Source organism: Haemaphysalis longicornis, unplaced genomic scaffold (genome assembly GCF_048455015.1).
Source record: "Haemaphysalis longicornis isolate Haplotype H1 unplaced genomic scaffold, Haemaphysalis longicornis Haplotype H1 scaffold_10, whole genome shotgun sequence".
Taxonomy (NCBI): domain Eukaryota; kingdom Metazoa; phylum Arthropoda; class Arachnida; order Ixodida; family Ixodidae; genus Haemaphysalis; species Haemaphysalis longicornis.
Window position 1 is genome coordinate 3,445,115 of NW_027526204.1, and position 22,569 is coordinate 3,467,683.

Here is a 22,569-nt window from a genome sequence, read left to right on the forward strand (position 1 = left end):
TGTATCACTCCTTTACAGGTGTCTTCCGGGGAGGCCACTTAAGGGAGGGTGCTGTAGGTGCGATTAGCATTGTTGAGTTGGCGCACCATGCTGTATGTTTTCGCCCTCTCTATGCTTGGGGTGCTCATCATTGAGGTGCTCAACACATTTCTAGCCGCGTTGGGACGGAGGATGTCTTCCAAGGCTTGTAGTTTGGTGAGCCGAGTAGCAATGAGGGTTGCCGAGCGTAGGATGGCGGCGCTTATTTTGGAGACATCCGTCCTCCTTGCGGACGGAAAACGACTTTCACGTGCTCCCGTGGAAGTGGGGGTAGATGTAGTGCATGCTTAGCAGTCCCTTGCTTAATCGGGCAGGGGCTCACCGTTCCCAGCGAGGGCTTCTCGGCGCGTAGCCTTTTCTGACTGCGGTTGCGGTAGCAGACCATCCAGCCTCGTTCTTCGGTCACTTCGGAGGGGTCGATGTCCTTCGGAGTCGCTTCATCCGAGTTCGAAGCGGGCGCCATGCGTACAGGTGCGTTGGTTGCCAACGTGGCTGCCGTTGGCTCACGCAGCGGCGAGGGGTAAGGGGGGGGGGGGTATTGTTCTATTAGGCCTAGCCGCGCAGCCTAGCGTGGTGGGCGCTGAGCACACCGGCGGTTAAGTATGCAAACTGCTTAATGGGAACTGAAGAAAGCGCAAATTAGACACGGACAAAGAAAGGGGACAACAGGACGAGCGCTGGTCGCTCGTCCTGACTGCTCGCTGTGTTAATGACCGGCTTCGCGAGCACTCTGGCAATGTCAAAAACGGGAGTGGCGGATGGTTAGCGCATCACTGTTCCACGTGTCACCACAAACCGCGCTGAGAACCACTCTTCGACAAATGCATCATAATCGGCAAGAATAAAGATAGATTAACCAGAGAAATTGTAGAATCTGAAAAAATAGATAGGTTGCAGTCTCAATGCGTGAGCCCACCATCTGTATCCCTTTCTCAAAAAAAAAAAACTGTTATCTCAGGCGATTATAAGTGTCTCTGCGCATGTGTAGTGGTATGCAAGTGGAAAGCGTGGCATGTATATATTGTGGTTTTTTCCAAATACATTTTGTTGGTTGTTAGCGCTCGTCCTGTTGTCCCCTTTTTTTTTCCGTGTCTAATTTGCGCTTTCAGTTCCCATTATGCAGCACCAACAGGCCCAAACCATGACCCTTTTGGTGTTCTCACTGCACCGTAAGACTGGCCCAGGGGCTTCCGGGGGCGAAAAATCCACTCGTGGGATTCCTTTCAGACGTCTGACGACGATTTGGACTCGGAGAGAGGCATCTTTCGCAGGAGCGATGTAAACCGGCGTTTAGCACAGAGCAACGCCACCACGCGTCCAGCCACATTTGTCAAATGCGCATTGAGAAATGGGCGTGCACGACACAGCATGAAACGTTTCTGTGACTTATACGTACGCACAAGTTATAAGCTGTTACGGAATAAACAAAAATGCGGTTGCTCAGACGTGCTTGCCACGCCAAAAATTATTCCTGAAAGCCTTGGGAAAGTCTTTAGAAAGAAATCCGCCTATTGCGCTCGACGTTAGCAATGCGCCACCTGCTAACATCGCATGCGGCGCGTTAAAAGGAAAACAACTGCAGCGCTGTGCCTACTTCGGAAATACTAGTTAGTCCGTGACGCGTATATTGTAAGTTTCAGCCTCACGTGTCACCGCATGTTATTATAAATTATAAAGATGCTGACTTTGGCCGTCGGTGCAGTCATGAACAACTTACACCGCATTGAAACCGTGACCGCGGCCGGCAGCCGCCGCTCTTCTTTCACCGATCATTAGCGCCACGACTGACGCTGCGGCGGATAGGAAAACTAACGCCGTCACCGGCGGAGAGGCGCGTTCGGCAGGCCGGACGTAGCCGTGCCCCAGGGAGCGGCCAACGACGGGCGAGAGCTCCTCCATCGGTCAACCCCGGCCGTTGTTTCTCTCGCGTTTCGTCTCGGGCGTTGGGGAGAAGACGTGAAGTCTCCACCGGACCAAAGGTCGCCGCTCCTCTGCGTATGCATCCCGATATCGTGAGCATCCCGATATGCATCCCGATAGCCCCCTATTTGCCGTATCGGTCGCAGGTGCGGACAGCTCCCATCGAAAGCTGCCGTCATCAGGGGGACCACCAGAGGCAGCGGGGTTTCTTCCCGAGTGATATGCCTACGGCTTGGGCTTAGTCCCGAGTTTGACGGAATGCCATCTGGTCAGGTAAAAGCGTGGTTGTGACGATGACACGTAGGTCACTGACCAAGTCGAAAAAGCGGTTTGACGTTTCGGTCACAATGAGCATGTGCGTTGAAAATGAAGCTATATATTGGGCATGAGGCGTCGCAATGAGGTGGCATAGATACGGTGCAGATTGCCGTCTGTTCTGTTGATAGTGTCGGCCGTCGTCTGAATGATGAGGGATTCGAGCAGCAATCGGGAATACAGATTGCGCTCTGTTGTCAGAACTTTTGCCTCGTCCCAGTCGACCACGTGTCCCGTTTTCTCACAGTGCTCCGCCAGTGAGCTTGTTCTTGCATGGCCCTTGTTAACGCCGTTCCGGTGCTGCGTTAATCTTCTTTGAAGATTGCCCTTGAGCGTCCCGCGTTATTCACTCTCTTCTCGAACGTGCTCAGAACAGTCCAGCCCGACACCAAGGTACAGTCACGAACCCGGATAGAGCGAATTTTGCTATACATCGAACAAAAAAAGATCAGTTACAAAAATACACGCGAAACATATTCCTTATAACGAAGTTCACAACTGATATATCGAACTCGGCGCACCTAGAATTGTCGGCAAAATGCATGGTGTCGGAGCGGCGATCGAGACGTTGATTGGCTACGATGGAGATGTTGAGCCTCGCATGGAGCGAAGTGACTCCCGGCACTCTCCGTAACTGTTTCCGACGCGCCTGACTCACGATTAAACCCTCCCAGTCAGCGTCCTGGCCAAGATGGAAGCATCGGCGAAGTGTAGGAAGAGCCCACCAACGTTCCCGATATTGTGCTGAAAGGAGTGCCCTTCGAGAATTGCCTGAGTGTCAACGACGACGTTGCCGTCACTGTGCGCCTCTCGGACGCCGACAACGTCGTCGATGTCATGGCTGCTGGTGCTTCTTGAAGCACCCAAGAGGCGTAGGAGGTCGCGAGTGGAAGCCGTTTCATGCTTAATGAAGCGCTTTCCCCCGCACGGGGCACCTTGAGTATTCATGGTGACGGTGTTGGCGACACCGCGGACCCCGAGCCCCCAACATAAACTGTAACCTACCGTGGTGATGTGTTTAAAGGTGAAGGGTAGAAGCCTCAAACGGTGGCCGTCGGAGCCCAGGTCAAGCTCCGGCGGATGGGCTCCCTGTCTGTTCACCAGGCAGGGAGCTTCGGGACCTCTCAGGCTATCAGGGTAAGGTTTGAGAAGAAAGTACCCCCGTCCCCTGCTTCTATACTATGATGTATGGCATTCTCTAAACCCCCCCCCCCCAAACGTGATCGGTCCCTGAAAAGGGGCCGCACCGAAGTATCTTTTCCTTCATTGCCATCTTTGACATTTCCTGAACCAGATAATTTTTCTCGATTTCTTGTCATGGAATCCATCAATCCAACCCACCCTCTTGCATCTCAGTCAGTCTTCTTGATTGCCAAGTATCTTGAAGCCATAATAGGAAAATCATATAAGTGCAAAAAACAAAGGTCTGGTGAACTACTAATCGAGGTAAATGACAAGCAGCAGTCCACGAAGCTTCTAGCTCAGACTAGACTGGCTGATCTCGACATCAGGGTCACACCCCATTGGAGCCTCAACAGCTCTCAAGGTGTGATATCCGAGACGAATCTCTTGAACGAAACGGATGCGGATCTCCTTGCCGGCTTGAAGGATCAGGGCGTCACTGCCGTGAGACGCATCACTATCCGCAGAGACGACAAGGAGATTCCCACCAAACACATTATCTTGACTTTCGACCGCGCAGTTCTTCCACAATACATAAATGCAGGTTTTATCCGTTGCTCCATCCGTCCCTACATCCTGAACCCGCGGCGCTGTTTTAAGTGCCAGCGGTTCGGGCACGGGACAAACTCTTGCCGTGGCCGAACGACGTGTGCGAAATGCGCGGCGCACGATCATCCGACTGACAACTGTCCATCCGACACCCTCTGTTGTGTGAACTGCGGCGGTCCGCATGCAGCGTACTCCCGTAAAAGTGAAAAATTCAAACTGGAAAAAAAGATAATCAACATAAAGGTAACTGAGAACATCACCTTCCCAGAGGCGCGAAAGAGGTTCGCCTCTTTCCCCCTGGGGAGGTACGCCGACGCAGCTCGCCGGGGGGCGGAGCGGCGTCTCGTTTCCACAGGGACCCAGTTCAGCGAGTCTGACCTGGTCCCTCCTCCGCCCCCCCCCTGGGTTGCCTCTGGCAGCCCAACCCGCCATCACGCCGCTTGCTGAGGCAGCAGCGGTTGTGGTGGCAACCTCTTCCGTCGGGACCGGTGCTGCTCCCGCCTCTGTCTCCCCATCCTCCAGTGCGTTGGAGGGTACCGAGGTGATGGACACCACGGGCCCCGCACCGGTTCCCACCGCCACCGCACCGCCCGTGCCACCTCTGGCGCCCCGGACGCCCTCGGCGGTGGCGGCTCAAACGAAGGGCTCCCGAGGGGGGGCCAAGTCCGGGGGGCCCGGTCCGTCGGGCACCCCTCGGACATCCGACGACGACATGGATGTCGGGCCGTTCCTGCTTGCAACGCAGCGCAAGGAACGCGTCCCGACGCCAAAGCCTCCCGACAAGCCAAAAAAGGCGAGAGTCACAGCCCCGAAAGACGACACATAAACAAACACATACACTCCAGTAGCTCTCACACTAAATAATGGGAAGAGAAAACATAATTCAATGGAACTGTAGAGGCCTTCTTAAAAATCTTGACGATGTATACGAACTACTGCATGCTAATCAGCCAAGTGTAATGTGTGTTCAGGAAACACATTTGAATTCCAAGCACACAAATTTCTTGAATAGTTACATGGTCTTCAGAAAGGACAGGGATGGCTGCACACACTCTTCTGGCGGTGTGGCCATAATTGCCCGGAAATCCTTAGCCTGCCACCCTGTCACTCTGAACACTATCCTTGAGGCTGTAGCAATACGCTTGATAATATTTAATAGGTTGATAACGGTATGCTCCATATACATTCCTCCTGATGTTTCACTTTTAAGCTCTGACTTCGAGGCGCTGGTTGACCAGCTGCCCGAACCATACATCCTTACAGGCGACCTTAATGCTCACAACACTCTTTGGGGCTCTTCTCGCACGGATGCCCGAGGTCGCCTTGTAGAGAAATTCCTTACATCTTCAGGAGCATGCCTTTTCAACAATAAACAGCCTACATACCATAGCATAGGACACAACACATACTCATGTCTTGACTTGGCGATTGGCTCCGCAGTTCTCTCTCCTCTCCTCGAGTGGGCTGTGGGCACTGACCTATACGGTAGTGACCACTTCCCCACCTCACTCACATACATAGGTAAAGGCCCATGCAGTCCATCTTTCCATAATAGGTTCAATGAAGCACGAGCTAACTGGAATACATTTACAGAGACATCCAAACTACACCACACATCCATAGGACACCTACACGTCGAAGAAGCTACCCAACTCCTCACGGCGCACATCCTCGACGCCGCCGAAAAGTCTATTCCCCACGCCTCTGGTGCCCCGCGCAACCAGAGGAGGCCGTGGTGGAATGAGGACTGTAGGCGGGCGCGAGAGGCCCAGAACAAGGCGTGGGGTGTCCTTCGCCGGTACCCCACGTCACATAACCTCAATTCTTTTAAACGGGCAAAGGCTTTTGGGAAGCGAGTGCGTCGTGAGGCGAAAAGGGAGAGTTGGCGCACCTTCCTCACTTCCATCAACTCATACACTGACACACACAAAGTCTGGACACGAATACGAAAACTAAAAGGACAACAGACACACAGCCTGCCCCTGGTTAGTACAACAGGGGACACACTGGAAGACCAGGCTAACACACTTGCACAACACTTCGAACACGTGTCCAGTTCAGCACACTACACCAACACTTTCATTAAACACAAAGCATCATGTGAGAAGAAGTCCTTGCGAGACACTAATAAGTCGAACTCATCCTATAACACCCCCTTTTCACTTCATGAGCTGAAGGTCGCACTCGGTACTTGTAAACCTTCAGCTCCAGGTGCAGACAGGATTTCATACACAATGATACAACACTTACATGGAGACACACTTGAAACACTTCTTCACCTCTACAATAAAATATTTCTTTCGGGGCACTTCCCACGCTCTTGGAGGGAGGCCATAGTAGTGGCTTTCCTAAAGGAAGGGAAGGACCCTTCCTCTCCCGCCAGTTATCGCCCCATTGCCCTGACAAGCTGCCTGTGTAAGCTCTTCGAGAAGATGATAAACAGGAGACTCGTGTACTTCTTAGAGTACAACGGTCTTCTCGAGAGCTGTCAGGCAGGCTTTAGGGCGGGGCGATCTACGAACGATCAACTCGTTGCGTTAGAGTCATATATTAAAGATGCTTACCTCCATAAGCAGTACTGTATGACAGTATTCTTTGATCTTGAAAAGGCGTACGACACTGCTTGGCGGTACGGCATCCTCAGCGATTTGAAGTCCTTTGGTATGTCGGGTAACATGTGGAACACGCTTGCCAGTTACCTCTCTGAAAGAACGTTTCGCGTGCGAGTTGGAACTGCACTCTCTAGAGTTCATGTGCATTAAAACGGTGTTCCGCAAGGTGGAGTTTTGAGTTGTACGTTGTTTATTGTAAAAATGAACTCTCTTCGGAAGGCTCTGCCACCACCCATTTCCTGCTCAATCTATGTAGACGACGTGCAATTATCCTTTAAGTCTTGTAACCTGTCTATCTGCGAGCGCCAAGTCCAGCTTGGTTTTAACAAGCTAGCTGGCTGGGCAGATAGCAACGGTTTTAAATTTAATCCAGTGAAGTGTACTTGTGTTTTGTTTTCGAAAAGGCGTGGCATTCGGCCGGATCCAGACATCAAACTCAATGGTGTCTCAATTCCAGTCAGAAATGAACACAAGTTTTTAGGTGTAGTCCTTGACGAAAAGCTCTCGTTCATTCCACACATAAAACAACTTAAACATAAATGCTTAAAGGCCATGAATATACTCAAGGTTCTCTCCCACTCTTCATATGGGGCTGACAAACAACTTCTTTTACGTGTTTTTACCAGCCTGATAGGTTCACGATTAGACTATGGAAGTGTTGTTTATGGGTCAGCAAGTAAGACATCCCTCAAAATGCTGGACCCAGTGCTTCATCTGGGGCTCCGGTTGGCATGTGGCGCCTTCCGGACTAGTCCGGTTGAAAGCCTCTATGTGGAGTGTAATAAGTGGAACCTACAACGTCAGCGAGCATACACAGATCTTCTTTTTTCTTTTAAAATTTCATCTATGCCACACCATCCTTTTAAATCGGCTTTTTATGATACGCCTCAGACTGCACTACTCCTAAACCGACCATCGTTCTCTGCGCCCTTCTCTTACAGAGTTATAGAGGAAGCGTCAGAGCTTTCTGTCTCCTTTTTAGACACCATACAAAGTTCTCAAACAGATTTTATAGCACCATGGCATCTCCACCCGGTATCATGCGACACATCCTTCACACATGTAGATAAAAACCGAGCTCCCACATGTGCAATTCTGCAGCACTTCTTGTATTTGCAGCAGAAGTACCAATTTTCTGAATTTTATACGGACGCCTCTAAAAATGCCACCTCTGTGTCCTGCGCGGCGCATGGGCCCGGCCTTAATGTCACTAGAACTCTTAACAGTAATACCAGTATCTTTACGGCAGAGGCTTATGGTGTACTTCTTGTTGTTAATCATATCCTTCAAAGTCACATCCCACAATCCATTATATATACAGACTCCCTCAGTGTCGTGCGGGCGTTGTCGTCAACAAAGTATTCAAAAAATCACGTTGTAAATCTAATAGTCAAGGGTATTATGTCGGTGTATGTACGCAAATTTGAACTGGTTCTTTGCTGGGTCCCTGGCCACAGTGGTATAGCCGGGAACGAAGCAGCGGACCGAATGGCTGCTGCTGCTACACTCTCGAATACAGCAGACATAACCACATTACCCTAGACCGACGTGAAACCACACATCAGACAACAACTTCGCAAAACATGGCAAACACACTGGAGTGAACAAACAGACAACAAGTTACACGTAATAAAACCACACTTGGGACCATACACCACCGACACACGTAATAGATACACTGAAGTCGCCTTGGCTAGATTACGGATAGGGCACACTCATGCAACGCACTCGCACTTTCTCACGGGGTCTCCAAGACCTCTGTGCAGCAGGTGCGGAGAGGCCCTATCCGTGATCCACATCCTCATACAATGTAAGGCACTCGACATTACACGACGAAAACACTTCCCACAACTACACACACGACATATTCCACCACACCCGTCATACTTCTTAGGAGATGAAGCCATGTTCTCTGTTCAGCGAACCTTAAGGTTCCTATCGGAAGTTCATTTCTTACAACTCATCTCTTATCACCCATAGTTTTACCCCTGGTCCTATACACCAGCCACCGTATTTATCTTTTAACCACTCACGTTCTTCACCCTGGCCCTTTACACCAGACGTGCTCATAGTATTTCACTGACTTTATCCGATTTCCCTCCTTATCAAATAAGTTTGTATTTGGCGCTCTTTGCCCATGTCGGCCTTGCGCCATTAAACTTAAACCATCATCATCATCATGAAGCGCTTTCGACAATCAATGTGCTCCACCAGTATTGTTTAGATATTGAAGGATACGGACTGCAACTGATGCAAATGATGTCTCATGTAGTCTGTAGAGAATGCTGTGCTAGTTGACGCCGCAAAAACGAAAGCGAAAACAAGAATCACCGCTTTTTGGGAAATTAGGTAAATACAGCGGAAAGTAGCTTTATTGCATGCAAAAAATTCATAGTTTGTGTATGGTAATGACGTACTTTATTATGTTCGTTTCTGCATGCGGGAATGGCATGAGGAGGGGGTGAGGGTGCGGGGTCTCCGGTATTGCGAACTGGTAACAAAAAGCTCGTTAGTGGCGGTTTCGGCTATTTCGAACTATTGGATATATCGAACTAATCGTGGCGCATATTGCAGTTCGCTATAACCGGATTTGACTGTATCGGGTGTCCTGACTCTGCTAATTATGAGCGCCTGTATTCTAATTCTAATTATGCGCTGTTTTTTTAGCACACGTTTTTGCTTGTTAACCTCGGATTAGGTGCGTTACCTGATTGACAGTGTTTTGCAGTTTTTGGAGTGTGCCGGCTCTGTCGTTTTGTAGTCAGACCCAATACAACGAGTCTCGATTTTTTGGGACGGCAGCGCCGTAGAACGTCACCCCATCGTCGTCGAGGTTAGGAAGCTAGGCGTCTTGGCCAGGCTAACCTCACCAGTCTCATTAAAGACTATTCTCTCTCTCTCTCTCTCTCTCTCTCTCTGGGTGGGGTTTACATCCTCTTCTGAAGTACCGGTAGTTCGGACTTCAGTGGCGATAGAAAAACCCCGTATTTTTTAAATAGGTTTCCGTGCAGTCGGCCGATCCCTGCCCGGTGTCCCGTCTACCCGTCGGCCCTTTGGTGGTCCGAAACGTAACTGTTCAGGCAAGGTCATTATTTCCAAATGGAATAATGAACTGACAGAGCCTTGTGGAGCGCCTTTTGCGACGACGTCGAACTTCCCGCTCCGTTGTGTTATTAATCCCATGGTTGCCGTGCGACAGAAATCCAGACTTTCTCTCTGCCTATATTGGTGTGTACGAAACGTTATCAAAAGTTCCTTTAACGCCCAGGGCAAGGATGGCGCTTGTTCGCTAACTGCTTAGGTTGTGGGTGACCTCTTCTTTGATTCGCAGCTGGATGTACCGAGAAGACAAGCTTAAGCGATACCCGTGGATGGTGTCCGGGAGCCCTGTCCGTCCTGTTGTTGCTTTTTCCATGTGATGGGTCAGCGTGTCGAGCACCATGTGTTCGATTAATTTTTCCAGGCACGAAGTCAGAGGTTGGGATATTCCTACGCGTTTCTAGAGGTTTGGGGAGCACGGCGACGTCGGCGTGTTTCCACATTGCCGGCTGCTTGCTATACTAAGTGTGGAGAGCCGAAGACGACGAAGGCAGGACTAGGGGCAGGGGAAGAAGAGAAGGTTGAGGAACAGAATAAAAGGAGGGTTCCCAAGTGAACAGCCTCGGATCATTACATTGGCGCAGCCGACAGGATTCCAAAGACGGACACTATGTGGATTACTCTGCATGCCACGCGGAACTCACAAGGCAAGTTTTACTTCACGTCATGCCAAGTCGACGACGAAGTGCCGTACGTCTTGCCCGAGTGCATCACAACACCACAACTGTGTGACTTGGTGGCAAAGAAGACCGGCCAGACAACCGAGGACCTGACTACCCAGTCTTCTCTCAAGCTCAGGGTGAAGCTGTCCGAGTTCCAGGAATACTTCATGGAGCCAACCATGAGGGCGTCAGGGAACACGAACACGACACCGAATGTTAACGTTACCACCATGGACCCAGGCCTCCTTCTGATTCTGCAAGAGCAACAACGGCAGGCAGAGAGGCAACAGCAGCTCATGGAGACCCTCATCGCTACGGTCCAAGCTCAACAAAGAGAGCGCACAGAAATGGTGAAGCCGGATCGGTTTGACGGAGAGAGCTCAAGTCCTGAGGATTGGATTCGTTCCTATGAATACGCATCCGAGAAGAACTCCTGGCACGAAGCTACCGACCGAGTGGAAAACATGCGGCTGTTTTTGACGGGACTTGCAAAGAAGTGGTATGAGCTACACTTCTCCACACACGCGTCAGACAGCTGGGACAGCTGGAAGGCAAGCTTTCTCGCAGCGTTCAAGGAAAACCCCGTGGAATGGTGGGACCGTGCAATTTTCTATAAATACCGATCGGGCAAACCCTTGGAGTATTTTTACGAGAAAAGACGCCTACTAAAAATGGCTGATTCAAATCTCCCGGAGTCTTCATCTGTGCCACTGATTATTCACGGGTTGCCTAAGGATCTTCAGAAGCAGGTGCAGCTTAAGTCCCCAAAGACAATCGAGGAACTTTTGGAGTGCTTTCAAGGCTTGTGCATAGATGCTCCTCCGAGAATGCAGGGTACGCGACGTTTCAATTTCGAAACCGGGCAAGCGTCACAGAGGTCTGGATCTTCCGAAGTGTCATCGGGTACACAAAGAAATTCGTACCGAGGACATGGTGTCATTAACCTTGCACCCCCCTGCAGTGACAATATAACCTCGGATGAGTCCCGTCAAGTCGAAGCACATAGTGACGCTGAAGCAACCCAGAAAAAAAACTAATAAATGAGGGTGATCAGTCCCACCCGACGACAAAAATTGAGACTGTTTACTTCACCACATTAAATCTTCTTTTCATAACGTTGGGAGTTAACGGCACCGACGTCACAGCACTAGTTGATAGTGGCGCTTCCGTGTCCGTTATAAACAAGTCCCTTGTGTCTGAAAAAGATATTCTTAAAGGGAGACCAGTACAAATACAGGGCTTTGACGGAAGGAGACAACTTTACGATGAGTGGATAAAAGCCAAGGTGACGTACCAAGGTCAAAGCACAGAGATCGACGCCTTAGTTGTTAATGGGTGCGAATACCAATTTCTACTCTCAGGACCTGATATGAAAAGACTTAAAATAAACCTATACTGGAATGATAATGTCTGCGTTGACATGGAGGCCTGCGGTTCACTGAGCACGACAGACCGACTTGTTCGGTGTGAGGAGGACGTTCCCCTCAAGTTTCCAGAGCTCGTTTGCGTCGGTACTTACCCGCCAGCAACAACAAAATTCTCTGTTCCTTTCAAGCTTGCTGATGTAACACCCATTAGACGAAAGCCTTACAATATGTCCCGTGAAAGAAGACTTTGGCTAAAGAAAGAACTTCAGCACATGCTGGAAGCTGAAATAATACGCCCGTCAGTCTCCAAATTTGCTTCCCCCATTACATTAGCGTTAAAAGAAGATGGCTCATTGCGTTTTTGCACAGATTACAGGATTCTAAACAGACAAACTGACCTTTTCCCATTTCCGATGCCACGAATAGACAACATCATTGAAGAGACGGGAGGCTGCCGCGTCTTCTCTCGCATAGACTTGTGCAAGGGATTTTGGCAGATTCCTCTAGAGGAAGAGTACAAACAGTACACGACTTTTGTCACACCCTTCGACGTGTACGAATACAACCGAGTACCTTTCGGGTGGAAGAACAGCCCCGCCTGGTTTCAGAAGATGATGAATGGGGTGTTGAAACCATTTTTGGGCCTATTTTGCAATGTTTATGTTGATGACATTATAGTGTACTCCAAGGATGATAGCTCACATGCGGAACATTTGACCGCTGTCTTGACCGCCCTGAGTGCAGCCAAGCTGAAAGTAAATTTTAAGAAAAGTGAGTTCTTTAAGCCGAAAATCACATTTCTCGGGCGCGTGCTGGATGGCTTCACTAAAAGCACGAAAGAGGAGTCCGTTGAACGGGTACGAAATATGAAGCGACCTGAAAAGATACACGCACTGCGAGTTTTTCTCGGTCTGGCAGGACACTTCCGGAGCTTTATTCCGGGTTTCGCTGCTCGTGCCAAGCCACTAACAAGCCTGCTTCAAAAGGGTACGGCTTTCCAGTGGACAGAAGAGTGCGAAAAAGCGTACCACGACCTAGTGTCAGCCATTTCATCTGACCCCGTACTCACACTGCCAGACTTCTCATTTCCTTTTGAGCTCACCACGGACGCTTCTCACTATGGTGCAGGCGCCGTCCTATACCAACGAGGACATTCGGCTACAAACGATCGAAAACTACACGTGGTTGGATACTACTCGTATACGTTCAACAAGACTGAAGAGAACTACTGTACAACAGAGAAAGAGGCTCTGGCTGTTGTGCTAGCGGTGAGGTACTTTCGATCGTACCTCGAGGGCAAGAAGTTCAAGCTTTTTACTGACCACCAGGCCCTTACATATCTCCTGCATGACAGTCAACCTAAAGGACGAGTATCTCGGTGGATCAGCGAATTGCAGCAGTTCGATTTCAACGTATTGCACCGATCCGGGCAGTTGCTTTCAGATGCGGATGCCCTTTCCCGTCTTCCTATCGACATAAGCTCCAAGACTTGTGAAGAAGTAAATGCACTGATGGCTCTGAGGCTGTGGGAAGGAACAGAACTACAGTGTGTAGATGGACGGTTTCACGTTCCACCTACACTGGTCAGAAAAGTTCTGGAGTTCTACCATGACTGTCCAGAGTCAGGAGGTCACGACGGCTTCTGGCGAACCTATTACAAGATCAGGAAGAGCTTCACTTGGCCACACATGAAAAGAGATGTAAGCGCATACATCCGCTCGTGTCACTCATGCCAAATCAACAAGGCCAAATACAAACAGAAAATGGATGCAATGACTTTGCCAGCCCATTCAAAAATACCATTTGAGACAGTGCATCTCGATTTTGCGGAGCTCAAAAAGAAGGGTGAAGGGGTAAGAAGGACACAGTCTTTCTTATTGTGTATCGATGAATGCTCCAGGATAGTGGCTGCAAAACCAGGAAAGGAGGACGCAAATACTGTAATAGCGCTTTTGAACAGAGAGATGTTTAATGGCGTAAAATACGTTGTGTCTGACAATGGACCTGCTTTCAGGAGCCGAGCAATGATACGCTGGGCGGAAAGCAAAGGCATCACACTCAAGTTTGCAGCCCCATATCACCCGGCGGCTAATGGTCTTGCAGAACGGGCCATACGAGATATTAAACAGTACATCCACTTCTACACTAACTTTCCCGGGGGTTGGAAGTGATGTCTGGAGGCGGCGGTCACGCATCATAACCGGTCGCACACAAGTGCGCTGGTGTGCAGCCCTCAGTATGCAGCCTTTGGTAAGCCATCATACCTGCCCGCTGACGAGATCCTTGGTCTGACGACAAGGCTTAAACTTCAAGAAACGAAAAGGACAGTCGAGAGTGAAATGAAGTATAGGGAGACGATGAAACGTTTCTTCGACAGGCGCCACAACACGAGTATTCCGGCTATTTCACCAGGCGATTTGGTCTTGGTGCGAAAAGGATGTGGCAACTCAAAAACCAGACCTATCGGGCCCTTCGAAGTTATCAAGACAGCATCTACCAATGGCGTTTTGAAGACCGTCTGGTACATGACGGGCAACGGGACTGTGGAAGTCGCGGCCATCAGCAACGTGGTTCCCTACACACAGAGGAAGGACGAAAACAGGGCCCCGGAGAGTGTGGAGAGCCGAAGACGACGAAGGCAGGACTAGGGGCAGGGGAAGAAGAGAAGGTTGAGGAACAGAATAAAAGGAGGGTTCCCAAGTGAACAGCCTCGGATCATTACACTAAGTATAGCTCCCGCAGTATATTTATTTCGATCTGATGTTCCGTCACGTCTTGCTTGTTATTGGAGCCCAGCTTGATGTCACTCTGGTCACGGGCTCCACCCGCGACCAGAGTGACATCAAGCTGGGCTCCGCATGGTGAAGGGCTTATTGCAGTTCTGGCTTTGGGATTACTTCGTAGTCCAGTCGTGTAACATCATGTAAAATGTCACTGGTGTTGTCCCCGACCAATATCTTTTTTTACTGCTTCCAAGATCTCTTCCTCAGTGCCAGCAAAATTTGGGGGGAGGCGTTTCACGAGTTTCCTGGTCGCGAACTTTGACTCGATATTGCCTGAAACGAGTTACCTCAAAATATTCCACGTTCCTCACATGCTCGGGGTCCCTTCTAATTTGACGCACAGTTGATTCCAGTCTTGTTTTCCCAATTGATTGGAATTGATTTATGCTTGTTTTGTTGTTAAGGAGACGTGGCGTTGTAGTTTCCTGTTGCAGTTTTGTTTCTCTCACCTTCGGGTAAGGCTGCGACGGGCCTCTGAGGTGGGGATCTGCGTTCGGGTTATCCGCCGTAAGTCAAATTTCTTTCGTGCACTCGGTGCCTGACCAGACATCTTTTGACTTTGGCATGGAAGGTCGGAGAGGGGAGGAGGAGGAGGGAGGACGTGGGAGGGGCGACATGAGACTCTCGTCTTTCGATGACGTTTGCAGCGCAGCAAGCAGACGCGCGGCCAGTTTTTAGCGAACGCTATTTTTAATCAAGAACCGTCAACGCCCTCTCAACCAAACAAGCGTAACAACGCCAGCTAGTCTGCCCTGCTGGCCGCCGACTCACCCTGGCGCTGCCTGAGCGACCCGCGCAACCAATGAGGGGGCTGATAAAGTGTCCATTATGGCCGACGTATCAAATGAAAGGGTAGGTATGCAGTAGTCGTAATTGAGAGGGAAATATAAGGTCACTCCTGACGCCACATCCACTGACGGCCGTAGAGACACCGCGACCAGCACAGAATGAACGTAACCACTGCTTGTTAGGCGCTAATCCAAGGCCACACGCGGATTTATTTGCTAATCATGCATTGCGCACGAGTGCATCTGCACCACAGGCTTCCGTACAACTCGTAAGTGAATCCATAAATTTGGCCCATTGAACAACTGGCATGCGCACGTACCTCTCCCTCCAGTGATCTGGTGACCGACAGCCCACAGGCCCACGTAGGTGGCGCACGACAGCAGGCAGAGCACTTGGCACGTCACCAGGAATGCGGTGGGTCCCACGCGGTGAAACTCCTGCGCGAGCGGACCACCAGGCCTCGGCGGTTTTCAAGCACATCACGTCACGCGCCACGCTGGGTTGTGGATAGAGTAGGATCCTCACGGCTGTTTACTTCGCTGCAGCGGCCGCATCAACGTGATTGCACACGGAACAATAGTGTTACAATGCTGATGATGATGCTTAGCGGCTTCCCCTTTATAACGGGGTGGCGTTGCACAGCGGCCTTAGTCCTCAAGCCACTGTACAATCACCTCGCGAAAAAAAATCAAAAATAAATAAAAAAACATAAAATAAAATAAAAAGAGAATACCTTTATGAAAATTCGGTGCTTGTGTGACTTCTTTGTTCGCATGTCTTCCCAGTTTGTTCTCTGGTCTTTTCCCAGCAACATTGTAACCTTCTTTTACGAATCTCTACTGCAGCCCAATTCACTTTTCCGTTAACCTTAAAGCCAAGGGCTTCCGGAAGCTGGATGGCTCCCTCACTGAAGACTGGACGGATACTTTTGCACACCGTTACAATGTGTCGCATGGTTTCTAGCTCTCTGCCGAAGCCTACGCACCATTCTTCCTGTACCGGTTCCTCAGACAACCTGCCCGGCCTTCAAAAAGCAATGTCAACTAACAAGCAGCGCCCCCACACGGCGCTGAGAGTTTTGTTTGTACCAGCTTGGCACAACCGCAGGTGGCTACGGCGAAAAGAAAAGTGAGACCGTTCTGGGCAGGCGAACGGTTCGGACAGTACGGCTTTGTTCCTCGCTTCTTTGCGGGCCTGATGGCCTCCTGTCCGCGGTAACTACCCGCTCGGCCCTTCTCATTGGTGACAAACGGCGTATTCTAGTGAACCTTGTTAGGCGACCAGAGCGCCGTCACTGCGACCATGCGGGGCAGCCGGGGTCATTACAATCAAAAAGCGGAGGATGCATGTGCTGAGAACGGCGCACACTAAGGAGCAACCGGGGTCAAGCTGCAGAACAACAACGCTGCCGGAGAAATTGCGCGTTAAAGTACCTGGTTGGTCAAGGTTCCCCCTACGCTCTCAATGTGATCCATTCCAGCGCATGTTTCCCGAGCTCATATCTCACCTAGGTAAACATGAGACATGAGCTGCTCCTCTCTTTGAGCCACAGAACTGAAAGGGGCTGGGATCGAGGAGGTCGGACGAATGCGCCTCCTGAGGCTGACAGCCATTTTCGTCATTGGGGTTTCGGCGATTTATCATTTCTCACGCGAATAAACTGTTAATTCGGTCGGTCATTCATTACTCAGCCAATCACCATTTATACCGTTTTGAACTCAAATCGTTACAATCGTCTAGGAGTACTCGAATCAAGAGCCAATTTAGTCAGCAACTGTTAGCTAGCCTGATTGATTGCTTGAGTAAAATATGCTAGTTGGTTCATTGCTTAAGGAAGACATTTGCCAGTACAGTAATGCACATTATTCACACGTTACACATTTACATTTACACATTATTTCGGACTGTGCGCAGGAAAGTTCTCTGTGACAGCAGGTGCGAGGCGAGCCTAGGACGTAACGCCAGTCGACTCACGTGTCCGAGAATCACCGGCATCGACATCTCCCCCAGCGCTGCTCCGAAGACCAGTGTGCTGGTTATTCGAGCTGCAAAGCAAACAGGCAAAGGGTAAAAATCGCGACGTTCGGCTGAAACAAGAATGCGCACAAGAACCGCTTTCCGCTTCCGCCGATTGGGCACTGGAAAGGACGGGGCGCTTAGGACGATTGTACCTTGTACGGAAACATTAATCGAGTTCGGTGTAATGTGAAGGAGGCCACTCGCTGTGATGGCGGTGCCCAATCAGTTTGAGCAAGCAATGAACTGCGGAGGAGCAGCCCCAGGGGATGCTTTCTTGCCACTCACGCGTGACGCAGATGCACTGCTCGGCGAGAGACAGGGCCGTGGGGAAGACGCTGCTCATGAAGATGCCGATGAGCATGGTGCCCATGATGAGGCACGCCTTGCTCCACGGGAAACACATCATCAGCGACACGCCCGCCGTGCAGCCGCCCTGCGCAGGCAGGAGAGAGAGCGCGTGTCACCAGCTGTATGTGAACATCCGACGGCGTGCATGAAGCAACGAAAGGAAAACACGAGAGAGGGAGAGAGAGAGAGAGAGATACAGTCAAATCTCGGTAAAACGAAAACCACATTAACGAACATTTCAGAATAACGAACATTTAAGAAATCTCACGCTGACTGCTCATTGTTTTCACGTAAAATTATTTCCCTAATATGTACTTCAGAATAGCGAGCTTTTCAAAATAACGATTGTTTTATTTAAAGGGCCCCTGAGATTGGGGTTTTCGGGGGGTCGATGGTATCGGAGCACAGCGGCTATGTCTTGAACTAATCGTGACGTAATAGTGCGCTCTTGATTTAATCATTTTTTTACGAGCGTAAAAACATCAGAAAGCTACAAAAAACATCTTTTGTGTGTGTGTGTGCGTTAACACAGTCGCACATATTTGTTTTATACCGGAGTGTAAAGCACTTACACACCGGCCCAAACCAGGCTTGACGCTCCTCCGTTCTCGGCGGAAGGATACACTGACCGCAGGAGCAACGACGCTTGCAGCCAGCGTGATCGCTCAGCGCTCCGTGTCTGGTGTTAGAGTATCATCAGTTTTCTTTGAATTTTTTTTCATTTATTTTTCTCAGACACTGCCTAAGATGGCACCGAGGCTAAAGGCAAGAAATGCATGACGGGGCCTCGGTGCCTTTACACCAGTCAATACATACATTCAGAACATAATGAACCGTTCAGCTTTGCGGTTCGTTACATAAAAAACAACCTCATAAAAATAATGCAATAATAGGCAAATACAATGCATGTACAGTACAGATTATACATGAACTGAGAAATCATGAACTCAGAACCATGAACATGAACTCAGAACTCAGAGATCAATAAAGAAACATGTATTCAGAAGCAGCATTTTCATGATTAGAGAACATCGAATTGGGACATATAACATAAGTGTAGAAAGTGGCAGATATTGTAATTACCGCGTAGTAGTTAGTTGGAGCGTGTGATAAGATTATCCAGGAGAGGCCTGGATTGGTGATAAATGTTGTGGATTTCATTTTAAAGCAAGGGAAGGATTGGTCAAAATTTACGTTTCCATCTAAGGTATTTAGCAGTTTATTGGTTTGATACGGTATAGTTTGTCGCCCGTACTTTGTTCGTATTGAGGGTAGCTTTGTTTTTTGATGACGAATTGCGTATGTACTTACATTTCCAGGTGGCATTTTGTGAGTCTTATTATTGTGTATCCATTGCGTGAGTTAAAAAAAATAGACTTGGTCTGCTTTCAATAAAAGGTGTTTCTTAAAGGAGCCATGAAGAGAAAACACAAGTTTGGTTCATTCGAAAGATTGCCTCGTTAGAACCATAACGACACCACTTATAACGCAAACATCGCTCAAATATGCTACATAATTAGGAAAAAAGGAAATGACCATGCGACCCACCAGCTCATTTTCCGCAACAGAACCTGTGATGTCACTTGGGAATGCTCTGCGATTGGCGGAGGCCGGCAAAAGCAAACGCATGTTAGGCAGATCTTACAGTTTGCATAGCGAGCTAAATGCCCGTGAAACATACTGCACATTCTTTTTATGACAAAGAACGGTGGAGTAAACGGTTGAAGGTCCGAACGAACACGCAAGCGTGTGCGCCAATGCGTACGAAACTAGGGCCGGCCGAGCTCGACATCTCGCCGTCGCGCAGACGAATTTTCGGGTTCGAGGCTCTTCGGGGCCAACGAACCGTTCCAGCGTATATTATCTCTATGGTTCCAGCACGCACAGCCGCGACCTTGCTTCGTATCGTAATCCCTTCACAGGAGGTTGGCCGTCATATCGCCAACCAGCAAAGGTAAAAATAGAAACGAGGGGAGTAAGGAACAGCAAGAAGCGACGAGATAGTGCCAGTCGTCGCGTAAGTTTCGAATGGTGTTGGCTTGCTGCTGTCGTTACGAGCTCGTTTCCAGTTTACAACCACTGAAAACTTCAGTTTGTTCGAGTACTTTACAATGAAATTTCGTTGCTGCATTTTGAAATGCCCATGTAGTACGGGCAAATCGTCGAGGGAGTGCGACATCCCCGCCGGTGAGGAGATCTCCTTTCATGTGCTGCCCAACGACGAACCTAGGCGAAGCAAGTGGCTACGTTTTGTGAACTTTGCAAACGGAGGAGAAAGAGAGCTAAAGGAAGTACGAGTGTGCTCGCTTCATTTCCGAGGAAGTGATTACGGCAGGGACCCTTACGTTAGCTCACTCCTGAGACATGCTGGCGCTCGTCGCCGACTTCGTCAAATCGCTCTGACCTTGGGGAAAAAAATGCCGTAAACACCGCGCATTGACGCTTGTATCTTTCTGGTCGAAGCAGAGAGCTCGCGCGAACGGCTATCCATACACGACACCGGCCAACTGGCATAAGTGATACTGCTACTGAAATTGAACTATTATTAACCGTAATCAAAATACGGCACATACGTACCAGTCTATATTCGTCCGTCGCGACGGGGCTGACGAGGCAGCGGTGCCGACGGCTGGGCGTTCGTCTGTTGTGGCTATCGCGGAATGGTCGCTTTCCCGTCCACCGCGTATCCCACAACTCTTGCCGCTCGTGCACTTAGAAGCATTGAGCGTTTTAGTGGTGTGAGGTTGTTAAATGCAAGCCCGAGCTCCTCGGCGAGAGTTTTGTTCTCCGGATCAGGCGATTCCATGACTAGGGCTGCGGGTGCACTAGGTTTTACTAGTATTTTTAAAATGGCCGCCGTCTCGATCGACTCCCGCGTGTGGGTGCCATATGGAGTCGACATACTAAGTATCTATTTCATGGACCGGCTCTATGACGCCATTGTACACGTCACAGAATGTTCAATTTTAGCGGGAGATGTAAAATTTTGGCTTAAATTGCCTTATTTCTCAGTGAATAAAGCATCATTTGCTTCCGGGAAAGCGCTTGGGGTACTATGAAACACCTAATCTTTCGAATAAAACAAACTTTTGTTTTCTCTTCATGGCTCCTTTAAAAAGTGGTCCCGTTCTTAGATTACGTCTGTCCCCTTAATTCTCAAGTATATGCAGCATTTTCTTTTGCAGGATAACAAGGTTGTTATAGTTATAAGCTGTAGTAGTGCCCCAAACCAACTATCCATAACTTAATTTGGAATAAAAAAGGGAGTAATATAGTATCCGTTTAAGCCAGCTAGGTACCAGGTTCACTATTTTATAAATACACACAATTACACGGGATAGATCCGATTTAAGCTTGTTAACGTGAACAGTCCACGATAGGTCTGAACAAAACCACACGCCTAAAAATTTTAACTGCGTAACCTGTGTAAGTGAAACACCTTCATATTTTACATCAATGTCCATGCAGTCTCGTTTATTTACTGGTTTAAAAATAATATAGTTGGTTTTGGTTGTATTAAGGCTTAAGTGATTTTGCTGCAGCCAATACGATAATTTCAGAAGATAATCGTTAGCTGTTTTTTCCAAGCATTCTTTTGTTTGCCCCGAGAAAAAAAACGTTTGCGTTGTCAGCATACATTATTACATTAGAACAACCTGTTATTGTCGCAACATCATTAATATAAACGAGAAATAACAGTGGTCCCAAAATGGAGCCCTGCGGAACGCCGTATTGTATTTTCATTTTGAAGGAGGTTTGCTTTCGTGGACGCTGTACCCGAAAGGATTCTTTGTACCATCTGTGTTTCGAGCGTAGCCTCGACGTTGTTTCAGTTATGAGGTGGTAACGAACGGCGCTCCAAGGGAGTGCCGCGCCGACGACGACGTGGTGTAAACCAATGATCGCCGCCGTCAAAAATCGTGGACATTCCTGCGGCCAACCATGAAATGAGTGCTTCACCTCGGACGAGGTCGGACTATGTCGTCATCGCATGCCGCCGAGCCAACAAATAGTTCTGTCTCGTCAGGGTAATAACTTTTGTTAGCGTGAGCGAAAATGCTTACTATTTTTGGACTTGTTTCTACAACAACTATAGAGTAGTTTTCTGACACAAACAAAAACGCTTTGAAATCCATCTCAGGCCCGGCCCCTTTAATTCCGTGCCATATTAACAACGCCTCAGTACTACGAACTCATATTTTGAGGTGCGGGGATTCAGAGGTGTGTTGAGAGCAAGGACAGTTGTGGTTATCACATGCGTGCAAACGGAACACAAGAACTAGTTTCTTTTTTCTTTTATTTTCTGTATGTGCCTAAATTAGAGAAGATATCGCAGGAGTTTATCTTTTTTCAGCGGACCCACCAAAAACCCCACAATAAACGGTATCGTGCTTTGGGCCACCGCATTATAAAGGGTATGCTTATGCATTCAGTTATATGGGAGGGCTAACGGTGGCCAGGATTTCTGCCCAATAACCTGTTACGTTATAAGTGGTCTACACTGTAATTTGTTGTCGAAAATTTGGCGATTTTCACTACAACGACCTTTCAGAATAACGAGCAATTTGCCGCGGCCTCCTGAAGTTCGTTATACCGAGATTTCACTGTAATAAACTTTATTTCGAGAAATATCAGTGATGATGCATCTTCAAATCGATGCTGTTGGTTAGATCGCGTTGATGGTTGTCAGCGACCCACGCAGCCCTGGTGACAAAGCGGGCCTATAGGTCCGGGTCCGAGCTACACAACGCAACCTCCCATTGTTCCTCGGAGGGTATTTTGGGCTTTTTTAAATGCAGAGCATTTCTTTAACTCACGATGTTATGCGTCCGTAACTCGGCGCCCGCAGCCAGCCAGCACGTGCGCCCCTCCCCCGCTCTTCCTC

General features: G+C 49.1%; 1 protein-coding gene and 1 pseudogene across 1 annotated transcript in view; one reads left to right on the forward strand and one right to left on the reverse strand.

Moving 5' to 3' along the window:
- Positions 1 to 22,569, reverse strand: part of LOC144158132 (major facilitator superfamily domain-containing protein 4A-like) — a 692,369-nt gene that overhangs the window by 25,673 nt on the left and 644,127 nt on the right. The window contains exons 8-10 of the mRNA XM_077688787.1: positions 17,622 to 17,769; positions 17,292 to 17,362; positions 15,637 to 15,754 (exon numbers count right to left, since the gene is read on the reverse strand). Coding sequence (XP_077544913.1) covers positions 15,637 to 15,754; positions 17,292 to 17,362; positions 17,622 to 17,769 — 337 coding nt within the window. The remainder of the gene's footprint in view (positions 1 to 15,636; positions 15,755 to 17,291; positions 17,363 to 17,621; positions 17,770 to 22,569) is intronic.
- On the forward strand, positions 10,327 to 14,505 carry LOC144158023 (uncharacterized; annotated as a pseudogene).